General features: G+C 40.4%; 1 protein-coding gene and 1 long non-coding RNA gene across 5 annotated transcripts; one reads left to right on the top strand and one right to left on the bottom strand.

The window, feature by feature from the left end:
- The first annotated feature begins 2,204 nt into the window (after positions 1-2,204).
- Positions 2,205-13,982, top strand: LOC103458484 (transmembrane protein 62). 3 transcript variants are annotated; one of them, XM_081603259.1, is made up of 14 exons: positions 2,205-2,225; positions 3,018-3,222; positions 3,747-3,858; positions 3,954-4,091; positions 5,516-5,561; positions 6,632-6,773; positions 7,410-7,534; positions 7,712-7,834; positions 7,922-8,077; positions 8,341-8,500; positions 8,606-8,804; positions 8,941-9,036; positions 11,325-11,443; positions 12,011-13,982. In XM_081603259.1, the coding sequence occupies exons 2-14, from the start codon at positions 3,022-3,024 to the stop codon at positions 12,329-12,331; spliced, it is 1,938 nt and encodes a 645-aa protein (XP_081459385.1). In that variant the 5' UTR covers positions 2,205-2,225; positions 3,018-3,021; the 3' UTR covers positions 12,332-13,982. The 3 variants fall into 3 exon arrangements, with proteins under 3 accessions (XP_081459385.1, XP_081459384.1, XP_081459383.1); XM_081603258.1 differs by lacking the exon at positions 2,205-2,225 and adding an exon at positions 2,525-2,863; XM_081603257.1 differs by lacking the exon at positions 2,205-2,225 and adding an exon at positions 2,525-2,897.
- Positions 13,983-14,709: 727 nt separating this feature from the next.
- LOC145550008 (uncharacterized) lies at positions 14,710-16,101 on the bottom strand. 2 transcript variants are annotated; one of them, XR_014085826.1, is made up of 2 exons: positions 16,018-16,101; positions 14,710-14,858 (listed from the first exon to the last, which is right to left on the bottom strand). It is a non-coding gene; the product is annotated as an uncharacterized LOC145550008 (long non-coding RNA). The 2 variants fall into 2 exon arrangements; XR_014085827.1 differs by lacking the exon at positions 16,018-16,101 and adding an exon at positions 14,964-15,056.
- Positions 16,102-19,838: the final 3,737 nt, after the last annotated feature.

The following is a 19,838-nucleotide window of genomic DNA, read 5'->3' as shown; positions in this document are numbered from 1 at the left end:
ATGTGTTCCACAGGTGTCTGTGTTTTGGTCCTAAATATGCAAATAAACTCCAGAACAAAAGTCAAAGGTCTTGTGAAGATGCTGCCTGAAGCTGGTAAGATAGTGTCAATTCACAGTGTGTCCTGGGCTGAAAGGCCATTCAGCGACCATTACTCCAAAAGAAAGTATATATATATATATATATTTCATGTTCTTTGAACTGATTAATCGTTACCTGGGGTATACAGGCTCATTAAAAGGCTATTTGAGCAATGATTAGAATAGAATAGAATATACTTTATTGATCCCAAAAGGAAAATTGTTGAAAGCTACTCCATCTTAGGTAATAAATACAAAGTTTGTAAAATATATATATATTTACCTAAGTGTGATAAGATTACACCAAAACTGTACAAAATATATATTTTGTACAGTATATATATATATATATATATATATATATATATATATATATATATATATATATATATATATATATATATATATATATATATATATATATATATATATAAAGGCAGACTGCAGTTTCCAAAAGCAGCTTTGGAGTTATCCTGGGAACAATATTACAAGTGTGAAATATAGTTGGCAGCAGGCACAGCTGGTATAAGTGGGCTAGTAGGACTAAGTGGGCTAGTAGGACTAAGCCCTCGCTGACCTTTACAATAAAGTTGTTAAAATAAGCAACTTAAAAATAACTACTTAAAAATAAATAAATTTTTGAAATAATGTAACAAAACTGGTGTCCAACCGCCCGGTGACAATCCCGGTGTCTTTCCAAAGGGCTAACTTCTGACAGCCTCATTCAGCCTAACTGTCTGTCACGGCTCAGAATGATTGACAGGCGTCTAGCCACGCCCCCTCGGTTTGCCGCGGCCACAGGACTCATCCAATCAGGATGGACTTGCCTCGAGCTCGACTGTCTGTGGGCGTGGTTTGGCTTAGACTGAGTAGGTGCGATAGCGAGGAATATTAGCATAAGCGAGGTGGATTATTTAACCTTTTTGCGTCCCAGAACAGTCGTCAACGTGAGCTTGTCTTTAAATAAGGTAGGCATCATATAAAAACATCGTATGTTGTTTCATTTTATCAGTGTGATGGTGCCCAGGAGTATTGGGGAATTAATTTGGACAACTGCAGATAATGATGGGCAAATGAAGCCTCATGAAGCAATGAAGCTTTCCAGCCCTTTGCTTTGCAAAAAGGTTCATTACGCGATGCTTCATTCATTGCTCACTAGTGACATCTGCTGGTGAAACTGTAACAGCCTTGTCACTCAGTTGGATCATACTTCCAAAAACTGCTAAATGCAATATTGTCACACAGTTTTCATCAAACTCATGTTTAGTAACAGAAGAATCAATGAAACCATATTTAATTGTCATATGTTTTAATTATTAAAATTATTTGTAGCCAATCTAATCCTGGTATATATTTAAAGTGGTTGTGTTGGGTTTTCTTTTATGTCACAGACGGATTTGACAATAAAGACATTTGATGTTTTGGTGTCTTGGGAGTGCAGTGCCTGCTGGGGCATTCACTTTTTCTTGGATTTCTAATTGGCTCTAATCCCTTATATTTGGCTACATGTTGAATTTTAGTTCTACAACAGGATTATATCTGTTTTTGTTGTGCAAGACTGATATATCTTTGCTAATCAGACTACAAATAAAGTGGAACTTTGCAGAAGGTAAGAAATTGGGAGGTGGAGGGGTTAATTATTGTTATCTAAGAATAATTTTATTGTGAGGATAATCTCAAAGTATTCCCAGATGTCTCTTGCTGGCTCCATTTCAGACAGTCAAGTTTATTTGTGTAGCACATTTCAGCAACAATGCAGTTCAAAGAGATTTACATCATAAAATCACAAATATATAGTTATAAAAAACAACATAATCTACAATTGAGAAAAACAGTAGCAAACATTACATTTTGATGAGTGCCATTATCAATACACATCAAATATGTTGGTCAAATTTCATTTTATTTTGGCCACTGAAGACATATTTTCCTCTGATGCGAGACCAGATGGACAACAACCCATAATGCAGCACGGCTCATCGCGCTTTTATTTTGAAAACCGAGTCACGTGGTTTTCAGCAAGACAACACAAGCCTCGAAGCGGGGCTTCGTCGGACACGCCCCCTTTTTACTCGGTTCAAGCCTCGAAGCCTGGATTCAGATAGCCCGTCACTAACTGCTGAGGCTGTATGCAAGTTTGGTCTTTGGTATGTTCTTATTTTTCATATTGGATGCGTCTCTTATTGGAATTTTACAAAAGATGTCCATCCTTATGTCACCACCAGCCGCCACTGTTCTTATGTGAAATGTTCAAATTCATTGGCAAATTCGTTCGCAATATATATTTTTTTTATTTTAATCTTCAACAAATCCAAACTAGAGCAAATGTTTTTCCTTCCTATACTCCCCTTGCCTTACTCATAGTGCTCATAAAGTTGAAATACTTCCACGTCTCAAAAATTTCCTCAAGCAGTAGTAAATTTGTTACATCTTACATAATTTTTTTTCCCGAAGGCAACAAATTAATAGAAAGAGGGTCGCAGGTGGAGGCGAGTCTGAAAATAATGTCAGAGTGGGAGCTCCTGTTGTCACATAATCTCTGTTGTCTTGGTGGTGTCGTTTCCCCGCTAACGGGTTCAAGCTGTAGGAAGCTGGTAGGCAGCTAACAGCTGGACAAACCTCCAGCTGTTAGCTGGAGGACTGTCCCTGAACAGTCTGTCCCCGCCTGTTCAGGGACAGACCGGGATATACTTTCCGTTTGTCCCTGAAGGCAGCCGAATAGAGTTGTGAATGAACCAAGCACCTCAATGCGTCTCCCGTGGCCGCGATGGCAGCAACAAAAACGGTCTGAGCCTTAGCTTTAGCCATGTAGCTAGCAGGTGTGTAATATCAATGTTAGTGTGATTCGTGCCCTCAGCTGTTTCCGCCGCCAGTAGCTAGCTTTTTTCCCTGTCCGGGACAGACGGCGGCAGCTAGCCCCCCTTTTCTTGCCACTACAGGAGGATGCTGAAGCTGTTCGGTGCGCTGGTTGTCCTCGGACTGGCTCTGGCGTTCATCACCTCTTGGGTGCTGGATAGCTATGACACGGCTTGGCACCCTAAACGCAGCATTCGGCACCCGAGTGCCAGTGATGGAGATGGACCTAAAGGAAGCTCTCCACCATTTCCCGGCGACGAGTTGAACAACATTTTCTGGTTTGTACAGGTGGGCTATCATTTTTTTCTTTTTCTATTTTTTATTTTATTTCAAGTGACAGTCCCCAGGATGAAGTCTAACCAAACCCCATAATGCTTTAGTCTGAACATGATGCATGGATTTGGCTTTACGGAGCTAAAAACCGACTTTAGTGGCTTTTTGAATGATTGACAGAAATGGGTCACTGACCACAGAAGTATTATGCCAGATAAAAAAGGTGATTCATCACCACAGCAGGTTGCGCTCAACCTTTGATATCTTGTGCTTTACAACTGACAGCAATACCTTGCATAAATATTCACACCTCTTGAAACTTTTCACATTTTCTCACTGTAATAATACAAATTTCAATCCGATTTAGGTCTGGATTTTCACTGGGCCATTTTAACACATACGTGTTCTGATGATTATGATTGTAATGTGACAAAATTTGGAGGGAAAAACAAAAATACCAAGGGGTGTGAATACTTTCTTAAGACACTGTGCACCATTTTACTTATTTGTTTTCATCCTATTTTTGTGTCCGATCCAAGGTGTCGGACATTCACATCAGTCGGTTTCGCGACCCAAAACGCATTGCAGATTTTGAGAAGTTCTGCACCCACACCATCGATGTGATCAAACCAACCGTAGTGCTCGCAACAGGTACAATCCCAGGAAGCATGTATTTAGGAGAGAATGGCGATAGGTCCTGTTCATGCAGTCCAAAAAATATGACCGTTTGTTGTTTTTTTTCTCAGGGGACCTGACAGATGCCAAAACAGAGAGCAAGGTGGGTTCCCTCCAGCACGAGGTGGAATGGCAGGCCTATCATAACGTCCTGAAGAAGTCACGAGTGATGGAGCGCACCAAGTGGATCGATATTCGAGGAAATCATGGTTGGTAACCAGGCGCTGTTAAATGTTTCCAAAAGCTTGCCGACTTATTGGTACAGCTCCTTACCAATAAGGAGCTGTAACAATAAGGAGTTTACAAAAGTAAAATAAGTTTACTTTTGTAAACTTATTTTGAGAGTTTACAAAAGTGTTTTTCTCAGGGATCAGAAGGGAGTTTTTTTTTCTGACTCAGGACGTCTTCACCGCCTTTTCAGGAAGCAGAAGATCCCCATCGATCTACTCGTACAGTTCCACGCAGTCACTTTCATTTTCAATGAAATTACATCCTGTTGCATCAGAAAACTCATTTCCACTATGGCCACGTCAGGATCATTGACGTCCTACAGAGGGTGTAAATGTTGCAATGTGGCTGTTGCAGAATTGATTGATAAAACTATGCATTAACAAACAGTTAAAATATAAATAAATAGCTTTCCCTGCATTCACCGAGATCCTCATATATTTAAATATTCATGAAAATGCTTTCGCACTGAACAAAATTCGGAACAATGAGAATAAAAAATGATTTGATTAGACATGAAATAAATATGAAATGATATTTAGGCATACAATTTATCTTGAAGGTTCTATTGATGCGGTTCTCCAAAGTCGAAACGGTCATATTAAATAGGTGTGGTGGGCTGGATTTGGCCTGCTGACCTTGAGTTTGACACCTTTGTGTTAAATGGTGTCTGAAATTAATGTATCCAAAATTAAGGGTTTACAATATCTTAAAGTCATTACAGAAAATGTAAGCTAGCTTTAAATACATAAATCACAGATCTTAGGTTATTCTTAGATTCTTTAATCTTTTATATTCTAAGTAGTTTTTTTTCTTGTGGGACTTTTCTTTGAGGCAAAAGTTTGAGTTGTGCCCAGACATCTTCACTCCCCCCATACTGTGAGGGACGAAGCTGCTAATACTACCTAGCTAATAGCTAGGCTAGCTATAGATATACCTAGCTAGCTTTAGTAGCTAGGTATAGCTGCTAAAGTAAACTGCTACTTGCAGTCTACTGCTAGCAAGAATTAGCAGCATTAGCAAGTATTAGCAGCTAGCTAACTAGATTTTTTTTGTGTCTATCTTGGGTGTGTGTAACTTTATCAACGGTTAGCTGGATAACGTTTGTCTTCGCCACTGGCTCGCTTCTGTTGTCAACACATAAAATGCTATGTTCCTCTCTACAAAAAAGCTTGTTTCAAAGCGGCTGCCAAGAGCCACCCCCGAAATTTCACAGCTTTGTTCCCCTGAAAAAGCAAACAAAGAAAATAATCCAGTTGTTTTCTGCCCAATATAGGTCTTGAATTTTATTCATAATAATCTTAAAAAGTCTTGCATTTGAGTTAGTGAAGCGGGAAAAAACCTCGTGTTAGTTTATGTGTGTTTGAGATGCTTCTCACTCTCTCCCGTTTTGTTTTACGTGCAGATGCCTTCAACATTATGTCTTTGGATAGCGTCAACAATTATTACAGGTTAGTAAATAATCAAATATGCCACTGAATTCCTGCTTAATGTTGAGCTCAAGCATTCGTAGGGTAAATCTGGTCAGTGTGTGTTGTGTCTTAGGAGCGGTCTCGCCGCATTGCAAGGCGTTTAGAGTTCACATAGACCAATATAGAATTGGTTACTTTACTTTCGTAACCCCGGTTTTCCGAGTAGCATGAGTGTGGGGCTGAAACGATTCCTCGAGCGATTCAAGTACCTCAATTATTAAAATTCCTTGAGGAAAATTTCCCTGCCTTGAAGCTTCGTTAATTTATGTTTTATTATTTAGCACACAGTGTTCCGATATTGCGTTACGCGTAGCTCTCACTTCCGCCTCTGAGTTGTTGACGAAAGCTAAGTGTTAGCAGCATAACGTCCAATTTTCAAGTTCGGCCCGTGGGGATTTTTTTGATGAATGATGATGCCCGGGTCTTCATCGTTTTTGGCGGGACCAATAAGCATCCTTAAAATGATTTTTTTTTTGCTGGTTAAAAGCGAACGGCGGCAAGACCGTTGCAGGAGTATTTATATAGGTTTCTTTCGTAACCCTGGTTCTCTGAGTAGCATGAGTGAGTGTCTCACCTAGCCACCCTCCTTGCTCATTCATAGCGAGGAAGAGGGTGTGAGTTTTTGAATGATCTGTCTGTACAGGGCCAGTCCTATATAAAAGTAGGGGGAGGGACATGCCCCTTATCCTTGCAAAGACAGACTTATCCCCAGTCAATCAGGGCGGGTGGAGTGTGATCGGAGCCCAAGGAGTTCCCATAGTGAGACACGAAACGCTGAAATGCAGCCCGAATCTACATGATCAGACTCTCACTGCGTTGCCTTTTGACAGTTATTATGCTTTATCGTTCCCTTGCATCCTCCCTTAATGTTGATTTGTCTCCTGCCTCCCTAATAATCCTTAATGTCCTGATTTTTCATCTGTGAGACGAGGCTAATTTATTTATTTAGAATGCATTAAATTATCTCTGAGGCTCAGGCTTTGAACAGGACCACGGTGCTGCCCTCCTGCTGCTCACTTCGCCTCTGCTTGTTTTGTCCTCTTTCCTAGAAAATACTCAGCCAATCAGAAAGTAGGCTCTTTTCATTATGTTCACACGACCCCGTTTGGTAACTACTCCTTTGTCTGTGTGGACGCCACCCTGACTCCTGGACCCAAACGGCCATACAATTTCTTCGGGATCCTCAATCAGGTAAGCTCTGTTAAAAAAAAATAAAAATACAAAAATGTCCCAATTTCTGATTGAAATTTTTTTTTATGCAAATGACTGGTCTGAACTTTTTTTGTCAATTTGTATAATTTCATTCTTGTGAATTTAGGTCACCCATTAAAAAGGGGTAATAGAGGTGTAAATGAATATGTGTCTGTAACCAGGCCCTCGTCAAAATTACATCATCAAGCTGTGAACTGTATTATTTGAAATGGACTCCGCTTTGTAGAGCAGGAGCTGCTTTAACAAGGCTTTTGTCATTGAGAAAGGACCAGCTTTCTTAAGCATATTGGTAATTTAGAATAGCTAAGTAGTAATCATGAATAGCTTCTAAATCTTGGTCAAACATGAAAAAACAAAACAATTTTAATTTGGTCAGTCAGTTCAATTATGAGTATAACAGACAATGTAAAATAAAATAAAAAATGTCAAAAACAATAGGTCAAACTTGTAAAAAATCTGCAACAAACCTTTCAAATGGACAAAGTAGGCTATTTTTAGGGGAAAAACATGAGGTGTGGGAAACAAAATTACTCTTGCTATGCTTTTTTATTTTTGTTCTCTTTCTATTTCTTGTCTTTGAAGACATTTTCCTGTTTTTCTGGATTCGTCTGTTAGACTCAGATGGACTTGCTGAACAAGTTTGGAGCAGAGAGTTTGAAGAGCAATCAGTCCATCTGGTTTGGCCACTACACCACCTCCACCATCGTCTCGCCGTCTCCCGGGGTCAGAGACATGATGAGGTAGGAAGGTCTAGCCAGTTTAAAACAAAAGACGGGTTATGTTACGCTGTCGTTTTGCAACTATTCATCCACCTGGTTTCACCTGCAGCCTGAACTTGCATCACACTCCTATAATATTGTAGCCCAGGCTTGCTCATGTAGATTCCCAGTTCTCAGGTCTGGGCTTTCTGTGTTCAGGTCTGCTGTGGCGTATCTGTGTGGCCACCTGCACACACTCGGCGGCCTGATGCCAGTCCTCCACAGCCGCCATCCGCACGGCACTCTGGAGCTGGAGCTGGGAGACTGGATGGACAACCGCAGGTGTGTGACGCAACAGAACTTTTCGGAATGGCAACTTTTTATTTGTCGTTTTTTTCCTTAGAGAATTTCTCTGATGTTTTTCTACAGGTTCAGGGTCCTGGCCTTCGACCACGACCTGCTGAGTTTTTCTGACCTCCAGTTTGAGCAGTGGCCTGCAGTGCTCATCACAAACCCTAAGGACGCGCAGTACCTCCACCCAGGGGTGGAGCCACTGGGCCGGATACGGAGATCAACACACATTAGGTGCCTGCAAATTTTGTATTTTTTTAATGTGTCTGGAAAAATTTGGAATGTAATTTGACTGTCTTAAAAGTCTGGAGAAGAATGGAAAGATGTTTGTTCCTTCAGTTTATTATCATATCTCATTTTCTAAAAGATTCATCCATTCCTCCCTTTTATTGTTTATTCCTTCATTTATTTATTTGTCTGTCTAATTTTCTTCTCTCTCTTTTTGCAATGCTTTATTAATTGCACTTCCTCTGACTGTGATTTTGTGACTTTTGAAGGATCCTGGCCTTCTCCGAGGCTCTGATCACTGCGGTCCACGTCAGCATAGACGGGGAGCCGCTGGGCACTGGCCGCTCCGCCGGAGGGCCCCTGTATGTCCTGCTGTGGGATCCGACTCGCTACCTCACTGGCCTGCACACAATTACAGTTAAAGTGGAGGTCGGTGCTAATGCGATTTCTAAAATATTGAATTTAGTTTGCGAGTCCCAAGAGTGCTTAGGAACTGTGTTTTAATGCTTTCCTACTGGCCTGTGTTTGCCTCAGGACTCGGCGGGCCGGTCGGTGGTGCGGGAGCAGCACTTCACGCTGGAGGACACCCTCAGTCCCAGCTTTGGTTTTGCTCAGTCCTTCATCCTGCTTACAGACCACTACATCCTGGGCCGAGCGCTCTTCATATTCACGGTGTTTCTGAATGTCGCCGTGCTTGTCGCCTTCAGGTTCCTCCGTGTTTCCTCCAGCAGAGGTGAGCTGCTGCAGAGTCGCAATGCTGTGCTCTGGAGCTTTAGATGAAAATGGCGGTCTAGTTCAACCCAAGAAATTAGTTCGAAGAATACTGGGAGCTACAAATTAATTAATTATATTTTTTCTTTATTTTGCAGCATTTTTTTCTCAAATCTGTGTATCCCTCCACCTCATCAGTAAAATAGACCTGTACTACTACTCTCTGCTGATGTTGAACCTGTGCACAGCTTTAGGTAGGTAACTTGTTGTTCTTCAGTCTTGCATTCACTGTTTAAGATTAATAAAAAAAAAGAAAATCCAAAATAATATTTAAATCATTATTTTTAATAATACATACAGAATGTTCAGTCCAGCATCTCTTATGTAATCCTTACCGGTAACACTTTATTTGAAGGGGGGTGAATAAGACTGTCATGACAGTCATAATATTTATGACTGTTGTCATAAAGCGTCATTCGGTAAATTATGACGCTTTTAATACAAAGTTGACATTATTCAAAATGTCTTTGTTATGACAACTTGACATTAACCAAGACATCATTACTGTTTAAACTTTACCTTTAATAACATAAAGTTACCTAATTTTTAAAGTGCAATCAGTAATACTTTTATAACAAATTCATATCAGTAATGATTTCTTGGTTAATGTCAAGTTGTCATAACAAAGACATTTTGAATAATGTCAACTTTATATTAAAAGTGTCATAATTTACCGAATGACGATTTATGACAACAGTCAAACATTTACTAAGGCTTATTCATGTTCATCACAGGTGTTATGTCATGTTTATGACAGTGTCATGTCTGTCTTATTCACCCTTCAAATAAAGTGTTACCTAATAACCTTTTCTGATGTACCGAATCTTCTCTAACTGTGAGCCACTATCATCAAAATGAACAAAACTCGAGGTTTGAAATATATCTTTTATTTTTGATCAGATCCTAATTTGTCAAGATGCACTTGTGCATTCACAGAAATTATTTAAATAAACACATCAGAAATAATAGGCTGGATTTATAGATGAATACTTGTGTAACGATGCATCTGGACAAACATAACATTTTTAGAACATTTTTTATCTGGTTTATAGTCTCATTCTCTCTGTAAAGTATTCTGAAATAAACAATTTTGTTCACTTTGTAATATTAACTCACCTTTTTAATAGAGAGGTTCACAACAGAAAACTGCAGACCTGATGTTTAACCTAAATTTTCTAGTTTCTCCCAACCTATGAAAAAAATGTCAAATATTTAAAAACTGCTCAGTTTTCTGCAGCATATGCTTAATCTACCAGGATTCACTTGCAAAAGACATTTCTGATCTCAAGGTAAATAAATAAAATATGGGATTGCAAAAACAGTCTACAATGAATCCTAACACTTTTGGAGATTGGAGTTGTTTAAAAATAGTTGAAGTTCCCTTTTTGCCGTCTCGTTTATTAGACTAGGTTTTAGTTTTAACCTTCAGAAACATCTTATCTCTATTTAAACAGAGGACGATATAAATAAATATAACACTCAGCTGTAGGATAGATATGAGGCTCTCATAATCGCTTAGCAAAACCCAACTACAAATTTATAAATTCTCACTATCAGGAGATTATATATCAAGAGATTATCTTCATGTACTTATAAATAAAGATATAGACAATAATATTGTTTTTCTTAGGCGAGTTCAGGGATTATTATTATTGTTACTTTTTTGTACTTAAAGCTGGAAACAATAATTATTTCATTATAACAGAGGTTTAGCTAAATAAACTTTTTCTTGCTTTGTCAAATTAAAACCAACTAACTTCACTGTATTTTTGGAGGATTTTATTTGATAAATCAACACAAAGTTGTGCATAGCAGTGAAGTAGAAGACAAAACATTCAGGGCGTTTTTTGAAGCTCAATAAATATATATACCGTATTTTCCGCACTATAAAGCGCACCTGATTACAAGGCGCATAGAATAGACGCTACAGTAGAGGCTGAAGTTACGTTATGCATCCACTAGATGGAGCTGCACTAAACGGAATGTCAACCAAACAGTCCGACTCCGGTCGGCGAGGAGAGCCTTCAGCGACTGGACCGGGGCGTGGCCGGACGATGGTCACCCTTCTCCGTTTGTGCACAGCATGTTCGTAGAGAACCTGCAGACGACCTGATTCTAGACGGTCGGTAGGTAGATAGGTCAGTCAAACTTTATTAATAGATTACAAACTAGCGTTCTGACAACTATCCCAGCATGCACTGCGCGCTTTTTCTTCTATGGGGGAAAATGAAGTCGGCGGCTGCTTACTGTATTTGCTAGACCTGTTGTGGCTCAATATTGGTCCATACATAAGGCGCATCGGATTATAAGGTGCACTGTCGGCTTTTGAGGAATTTGAAGGTTTTTAGGTGCGCCTTATAGTGCGGAAATACGGTATATAAAAAATAGAAAAACGGTGACCTGTTCAGGATGTGGACACTGGATAGATGTATGGATTCTGTCACTCTGTGGAAGAATGAGCTGTTCTCCTGCCTCCTCTCAGGTCCGTGGTTCATTGGAGAGATGATAGACGGACACAGTGGCGCCTGCTTCGCCTTCGGCGTTTTCATCGACGGCCATTTCCTGGAAGGAAGTCGCACATATATTTTTGGAGTCAATCAAGTAAGACTACTGATTTTATTGATCACTTCTGCATCTCTCTATGCAAGACTCCTTGTAGGCATGTTTTTATTTTTTTTATTTCATGTGTGCAACATGCCTTTGAAAATCCATGTAAATGTTTAATCAGCAATATTCTTAGCCTGCTGGATTTTTTAATTCATCTTTGTCCAGACTGGGGATGTAATCAATTAACTGACTTCCTGTTAATTGTTGGTTAGTAGTTTATTCAGCAACCTAAGAGCTTCCTGTTATATTTTATAAATATGTCTAAGGTTAATAATGTGAGTCTTTAATACTGCTGACACAAAATATTCTAATGTTTTATTTTTTTTTAATTCAGCATATTTTGAAAAAAGTAGCCCTTCATGTTATGAAAAGTCCCTCTTGATAAGAGAAAACTCAGGTTTTTAAGAAAATGTCAGCTCATCAATTAATCATTAGTTGATCAATTAGATCAATCAACTTTAGATTAACTCATTAATCAATAGCTTGCATCCCCATAGTCCAGACTTATTTAGGTTAATAAAAAAAACAGCACAATAAGTAATCTCACTTTCTTTCTGGCAGCTGCTATTTTTCAACATTCCCCTCACCTCTTACCTCTGCTGGAGCCTTCATCACCGTTGTCACGGCAACACCAAGTGGTCCCACCTGGCGCGGCCGGGCCGTCGCGGCCGGACCGTGGCGGTGCACGTCTTCATGCTGCTGCTGCTCGCCTGGCAGGCCCATTCCTGCTACTTCCTCCTGCAGACCTACGGCATCACGGCCTTCTTCCTGTCTCCCGTCCGCACGTGGGCCCTGGCGCTCGGCGTGGCCCTGGTCTACTGGGCCTGGACGGGCCCCGCCCCTCTGTTTCGCGACAGCGGCAAGAGCAACTCTTCCTCTTGACAGTAAATTGCACTGTTGCACCCTGAGCCTGACTCACAGATACATTTTGCTGTCTCTCCTCACCCTGAAAGTCCGACTTCCCTCCTTCCTCCGAAGCTCATACTCGGTCAGACTGGACGAAAAGCAATTTTTAAGTCTTACTCCAGATTTTCAGATCTGACTTTAGTGCTAGACTTTGACTAGGTCATTTAGACAAAACCATTTCATTGCAGCTCTGAGTGTCTCTGCCTTAATTTCAAGTCTTTTCCAGCCTCTGTGATTATAAATGTTATGTTAATTGGGATTTTATCGAATTTGTACTGAATCTTGCAAAGTTGATATTATGTCTTCTTAGGGATGTGTCTATTCCCCCTGGACTCCTCCAAGATCAGACTGGACGAAAAGCAATTTTTAAGTCTTACTCCAGATTTTCAGGTCTGACTTTAGTGCTAGACTTTGACTAGGTCATTTAAGCAAAACCATTTAATTGCAGCTCTGCTGACCTGCTGGAAGGTGATTCTTTGCCTTTGTGATGTTTTTCATGGTTATTATTCTTCTTTTGAGGAAGGAGCTTTAACAAATATTAACATTTCCAGATTTTATTCAGGATTCCATTTTCTGTTATTTTCTTCTTTCTCCTTGTCCCCTTACTTCTTCCTCTGTTTGTTTTCTTTTTCCTTCCTTGGCTGCTTCCTGTAGCTCTTCATTGTGTTCCTCCTCCTTGCTTGTCTTCCTTACAGCTTGCCAGCTGTATAAATTCATGAGAATTTCTAGGGCTGCACAATATCAGGGAAACATTTAACTGCGATACTAATTCTGAATGATACTTTTTCTGGATATTGCAATGACTATATCGATCCACAATTCCCAGACTTTTTCCCCCCCTTTCATTAAAATGCCCCCAATTTTCTGTATAACCTCTAGAATCTCAGGCAGGAATAATGTGGGGATCAAAAATGTTATTCAGTCAAAAAATAACTACTACAATGCAGGGCACTTTAAATAACATCTTACGAAATATATCAGTCAGGTGTTCTTACGGTTTGCTAATTTGCACACAGTTACGTTTGATTTATGGTGCAGCTTTAACGAATGTCTAATCTTCATCTTTCCTATCTTTACTGGAGAGAAGCCTCCCCACAGCATGACGCTGCCATCACCATTTTGACAATCTTTTTCTGACTTGAGTGCCAAGTAAGTCCCGCTTAAAAGACTCTTGAGTGTGGAAGTTATTACGAAGGGAAAATATTATCCACTGAGAACATTTTACCTCATTTTTACTAATCACTGAACGAGGTTCACCTTTGTCTCCTTATTGGACAAACTCATCTAGAAGACACAAAACGTGTGTTTCTTGTGGTGGTGTATTTCCCAGCATGGTTTTAATTGTACTGGAAACTTTTGATCAGACTAATTTTAATGTGTGACATTTCGAGGATTTATGCGTGTACCAACGTTTTGGCAGGAACTTAACTCTGGTTTGCCACAGTATCTCCACATCCCTGCCAGTATGCGTGTCAGGAACCAGATGGTTCTGATTTTACTGTGAAGCAAAGTCCCTCGTATTTTCATTTTACGACACGGGCAGCTAATACCGGCAGTTCTCAGGCCGGTAGACGTTACATTTTTCCAAGTTGTAAAAACAAATAAAAGAAAGAAACTGTTGTTTTTATATTTGGAGTGAAGGCGTGTGGCATTGCTCCATGGCTCCATGGCTGACTCTGTGGCATACCCCATCCACCAACACTGACCTGAAGCTCCATTACCACGTAGTAGTGTGTTTCTCGTGATGAGCGCGGGATGGCCAAGGAGCCTTGGAATGATACTGTTGGTCAATGTTTACTCTTGACAGTTGCGCGGATCAGCAGCGTTGGGGGATTAGAGTTGAGTTCGTCTCAAGTTACATGCAGGCTCCCTTAGGAAGCAGGAGAATCACAGGGCTGCAGGTCGAGGCCATTAGACAGCCAACCTGATCCCAGCTCATCGATTTTCATCTCGGATGGGCAAAAGAAACAACATGCTGGTTAAAACGCAAGTAGAGTTTGGAGTTTAAAAAAAACAAAAAAAACAAATCAAGTCTATGCAAAATTTTCTGATGAATTGTAAGAAGAAATTGACAATCAGGACACTGCAGCAAAAATAAAGTGTCACCCAAACCGAGTTTCAGATGTATCAGATGACTTGTATTACACCTATCTGTCCCGAGAACTGATCCACACATCACTCAAAATGCCATTTCCTGTGTTTTCAAAAAGATTCATGTAAAAACAGTTTTCTTCTTCCCTACAACATTCACCCAATGACAAAAAGTACATGCATGTTGAATCAAATCAATAGGTCACTGTCGGCGTGGATCGATTGGTTCTTGTAAATGAATCCGCCGAGCCCATTTCCACTCACCCTGAAGCTTCTTCAGGACGGCGACCTCCATCTTTAGCACCTGTTTGGGCTGCTGGGCCGATTCCACCTTCAGCGCCACGCTGCCCCGCGTCAGCAGGTCCTGCGCCTCGTAGATCTCCCCGAAACCGCCACCTCCTATCTTCTTTACCTGGAGGGAGGATATAAAGGGAGGCAGACAGAATAATCATCTCAGAAAGGGTCAAAACAAACAGAACACTGGGACAGAAATGGGATTATGTTCAGAAAAAGCTACCTGGTGATTTTATAGCAAGAAGGAGATTTGCGTTCAAGCAGTATGTGAAAAAGAAAAAAATAGAGTATTATGATTTCAGTGGCGACAAAGTGTTATTTTTGCAAGTGGGAACACCTGGATAGCATCTCAAAAGCTCAATACTTGATAAAAATTGAAAAGGAGGATTCATGGGTGCAGAGCAGGACCAAAGAGTAGAAAGAGAGGAAGTTCAGACTATCTCTTCCATCCATCATAAAGAAGGATGTGAAAAGTAACAATATGCAACCCATAAATCATCAGGTTGCAGTTTGCCCCAAGCCTTGAAGACATGGCTTTGGAATATGGCGCTCCAGTTAGATGACACCAAATTGTAACTCTCTGGTCTACATTCAAAACCGTAACTAGCTGTAAGCTAACACTGCATGACAATTGCACATTCACGCAATGTCAAAACTGCTGTCCACAAAAGGCTCTCGAAGAACGATGCGCACAGAATTTCAGTTTCTAGATGTGTAAACTTTTCCCATTGCAATGGAGGTGAAACGCTTTTCGACAAGATATTAGGACAGGGGGATGAATACAAATGCCCGCCACACTTTTAAGATTTATGTTTGTAAACTATCCGGACAGAATTATGCACACCATTGTGTTGGTGTATCCGAAATACATTACATCCCCTCCCCCCCAAAAAAAAAAAAAAAAAAAGAAAGAAAACAAACTTTGAAGCTTATGGCTTTAACCTGACACTGCAGTATAAACCCTGCGCATGCTGCAGTGGTGGAAACGGGCATAACCGTGAGAGGCGGAGAAGAAGAAAAAAAAAAGATGGGCAATCCTTGATCCAAAGAAGAGCCGGGTGTGGTTACAAAATATCCTCAAGGTTTCGAAGCGGCGCGTACGACATCGAGAGGAATGCCATGACGCGCGGACCGTCCATAGGGATAGAGAGAGAGGGGAGGCGGTGTTGGCGTGATCGGAGAAAAAAAACAAAAAGAACCGGTGTGAGGGGAAATACTGTGTGTGTGTGTGGAGGGACGGGGAGAAAGGTCGTGCCGTTCCCTCTTCTGCTTGTCACCTCAGCATCTCGCTGTGGATCCGTGACGTGACAGCTCCTTGGTGGTCATCCGCTTTCCTGCGCGCGGCCCCGATCCGATCGCCCTTCGCAACGGCTCGGTCGCACCTGCGTGAAGCTGACACCCCACCCACGTCAAAAAATCCAGCAAATAGTCTGAATGGTTAGTGCTCCGTTTGTGCAGGTTTGTGCCGTTAAAATTTTCGTTTGTGCAGTTTTGGTTTCTGAGATATTAAACATTATTTTTTAGGTCATCTAGAGTTCACCATCCCCCATATCGCTCCAAAACAAACCAAAGTGGGCTAGTTCGTTAGTGCTCCGTTTGTGCAGGTTTGTGCAGTTAAAATTTTCGTTTGTGCAGTTTTGGTTTCTGAGATATTAAAAGTTATAATTTTGGCCGATGACGTCACCATCCCCCCATATCGCTCCAAAACAAACCAAAGTGGGCTAGTTCGTTAGTGCTACGTTTGTGCAGGTTTGTGCAGTTAAAATTTTCGTTTGTGCAGTTTTGGTTTCTGAGATATTAAAAGTTATAATTTTGGCCGATGACGTCATCATCCCCCCATATGCTCCAAAACAAACCAAAGTGGGCTAGTTCGTTAGTGCTCTGTTTGTGCAGGTTTGTGCCGTTAAAATTTTCGTTTGTGCAGTTTTGGTTTCTGAGATATTAAACATTATTTTTTAGGTCATCTAGAGTTCACCATCCCCCCATATGCTCCAAAACAAACCAAAGTGGGCTAATTCGTTAGTGCTCTGTTTGTGCAGGTTTGTGCCGTTAAAATTTTCGTTTGTGCAGCTTTCGTCTTTGAGATATTAAAAGTTATAATTTTGGCCGATGACGTCACCATCCCCCCATATGCTCCAAAACAAACCAAAGTGGGCTAGTTCGTTAGTGCTCTGTTTGTGCAGGTTTGTGCCGTTAAAATTTTCGTTTGTGCAGTTTTGGTTTCTGAGATATTAAACATTATTTTTTAGGTCATCTAGAGTTCACCATCCCCCCATATGCTCCAAAACAAACCAAAGTGGGCTAATTCGTTAGTGCTCTGTTTGTGCAGGTTTGTGCCGTTAAAATTTTCGTTTGTGCAGCTTTCGTCTTTGAGAAATTAAAAGTTATAATTTTGGCCGATGACGTCACCATCCCCCCATATGCTCCAAAACAAACCAAAGTGGGCTAATTCGTTAGTGCTCTGTTTGTGCAGGTTTGTGCCGTTAAAATTTTCGTTTGTGCAGCTTTCGTCTTTGAGATATTAAAAGTTATAATTTTGGCCGATGACGTCACCATCCCCCCATATGCTCCAAAACAAACCAAAGTGGGCTAGTTCGTTAGTGCTCTGTTTGTGCAGGTTTGTGCCGTTAAAATTTTCGTTTGTGCAGTTTTGGTTTCTGAGATATTAAACATTATTTTTTAGGTCATCTAGAGTTCACCATCCCCCCATATGCTCCAAAACAAACCAAAGTGGGCTAATTCGTTAGTGCTCTGTTTGTGCAGGTTTGTGCCGTTAAAATTTTCGTTTGTGCAGCTTTCGTCTTTGAGATATTAAAAGTTATAATTTTGGCCGATGACGTCACCATCCCCCCATATGCTCCAAAACAAACCAAAGTGGGCTAATTCGTTAGTGCTCTGTTTGTGCAGGTTTGTGCCGTTAAAATTTTCGTTTGTGCAGCTTTCGTCTTTGAGATATTAAAAGTTATAATTTTGGCCGATGACGTCACCATCCCCCCATATGCTCCAAAACAAACCAAAGTGGGCTAATTCGTTAGTGCTCTGTTTGTGCAGGTTTGTGCCGTTAAAATTTTCGTTTGTGCAGCTTTCGTCTTTGAGATATTAAAAGTTATAATTTTGGCAGATGACGTCACCATCCCCCCATATGCTCCAAAACAAACCAAAGTGGGCTAGTTCGTTAGTGCTCCGTTTGTGCAGGTTTGTGCAGTTAAAATTTTCGTTTGTGCAGCTTTTGTCTTTAAGATATTAAAAGTTATAATTTTGGCAGATGACGTCACCATCCCCCATATCGCTCCAAAACAAACCAAAGTGTGGGCTACTTCTTGTAATTCTTCAGATTCTCAGCTGTTGTACAATGTGTACATTTTGTTTTGAACTTCAATAAAGACTTAGAACAAGAAAAAATGTGTCTCATTTCAAGAAATGTTTTAAGATAGCAATGTTTTTTCACGAACGTAGCGCACAATAATTGAATCCTGCTAATAAAGGACATGCAGCCTGACCCTAACGTAATGTGTATAACCTGTTCAACTGTGCTTTGATTTCGGAGGTGGTCTGAAGAATTATATTCACATTGTTGATGTACTGTCTGCTGATTATGCAGCAAACGTGTAAAAAAATTACATGAGCCTATAAAGGCCAATTTGCTAGTTGAGCATTAATTTGATTTTACCTTGTTAAAAAATCAAAATCGGGGTTGAAAAAATTCCAAAAATGACTTATTCAAAACGATTTGAGACCGCTAGAATATTAACGAGAGGTTGAAATTACACTTGCTCTGCAAAACAAGATGGGAGGGGGGGGGGGGGGGGGGGCAGAAGGCTTACTACAGTGTGGGTGGAGCCAATCCCAGTTGTGTGAGAACTATGTCAAAGTTCGCAAAACATGTCTCCTTGAAGCCCATACACATTTAATTTAAGAAATTGGATGAAATGAAAGTCGTTGCATTGAAACTATATTTACTAAATATTAAGTACATTACTTGGATGAACTTTGAAATAATGACACATTTCCGTTTTACTCGGCAAAATCTTTGCTCAAGCAACTAGCAAATTGGCCTTTATAGGCTCATGTAATTTTTTTACACGTTTGCTGCATAATCAGCAGACAGTACATCAACAATGTGAATATAATTCTTCAGACCACCTCCGAAATCAAAGCACAGTTGAACAGGTTATACACATTACGTTAGGGTCAGGCTGCATGTCCTTTATTAGCAGGATTCAATTATTGTGCGCTACGTTCGTGAAAAAACATTGCTATCTTAAAACATTTCTTGAAATGAGACACATTTTTTCTTGTTCTAAGTCTTTATTGAAGTTCAAAACAAAATGTACACATTGTACAACAGCTGAGAATCTGAAGAATTACAAGAAGTAGCCCACACTTTGGTTTGTTTTGGAGCGATATGGGGGGATGGTGACGTCATCTGCCAAAATTATAACTTTTAATATCTTAAAGACAAAAGCTGCACAAACGAAAATTTTAACTGCACAAACCTGCACAAACGGAGCACTAACGAACTAGCCCACTTTGGTTTGTTTTGGAGCATATGGGGGGATGGTGACGTCATCTGCCAAAATTATAACTTTTAATATCTTAAAGACAAAAGCTGCACAAACGAAAATTTTAACGGCACAAACCTGCACAAACAGAGCACTAACGAACTAGCCCACTTTGGTTTGTTTTGGAGCATATGGGGGGATGGTGACGTCATCGGCCAAAATTATAACTTTTAATATCTCAAAGACGAAAGCTGCACAAACGAAAATTTTAACGGCACAAACCTGCACAAACAGAGCACTAACGAATTAGCCCACTTTGGTTTGTTTTGGAGCATATGGGGGGATGGTGACGTCATCGGCCAAAATTATAACTTTTAATTTCTCAAAGACGAAAGCTGCACAAACGAAAATTTTAACGGCACAAACCTGCACAAACAGAGCACTAACGAATTAGCCCACTTTGGTTTGTTTTGGAGCATATGGGGGGATGGTGAACTCTAGATGACCTAAAAAATAATGTTTAATATCTCAGAAACCAAAACTGCACAAACGAAAATTTTAACGGCACAAACCTGCACAAACAGAGCACTAACGAA

This window comes from Poecilia reticulata, chromosome 22 (genome assembly GCF_904066995.2).
Source record: "Poecilia reticulata chromosome 22, P_reticulata-male-v2, whole genome shotgun sequence".
NCBI classification, from domain to species: Eukaryota; Metazoa; Chordata; class Actinopteri; order Cyprinodontiformes; family Poeciliidae; genus Poecilia; species Poecilia reticulata.
This window is presented reverse-complemented; position numbering and strand designations above follow the sequence as displayed.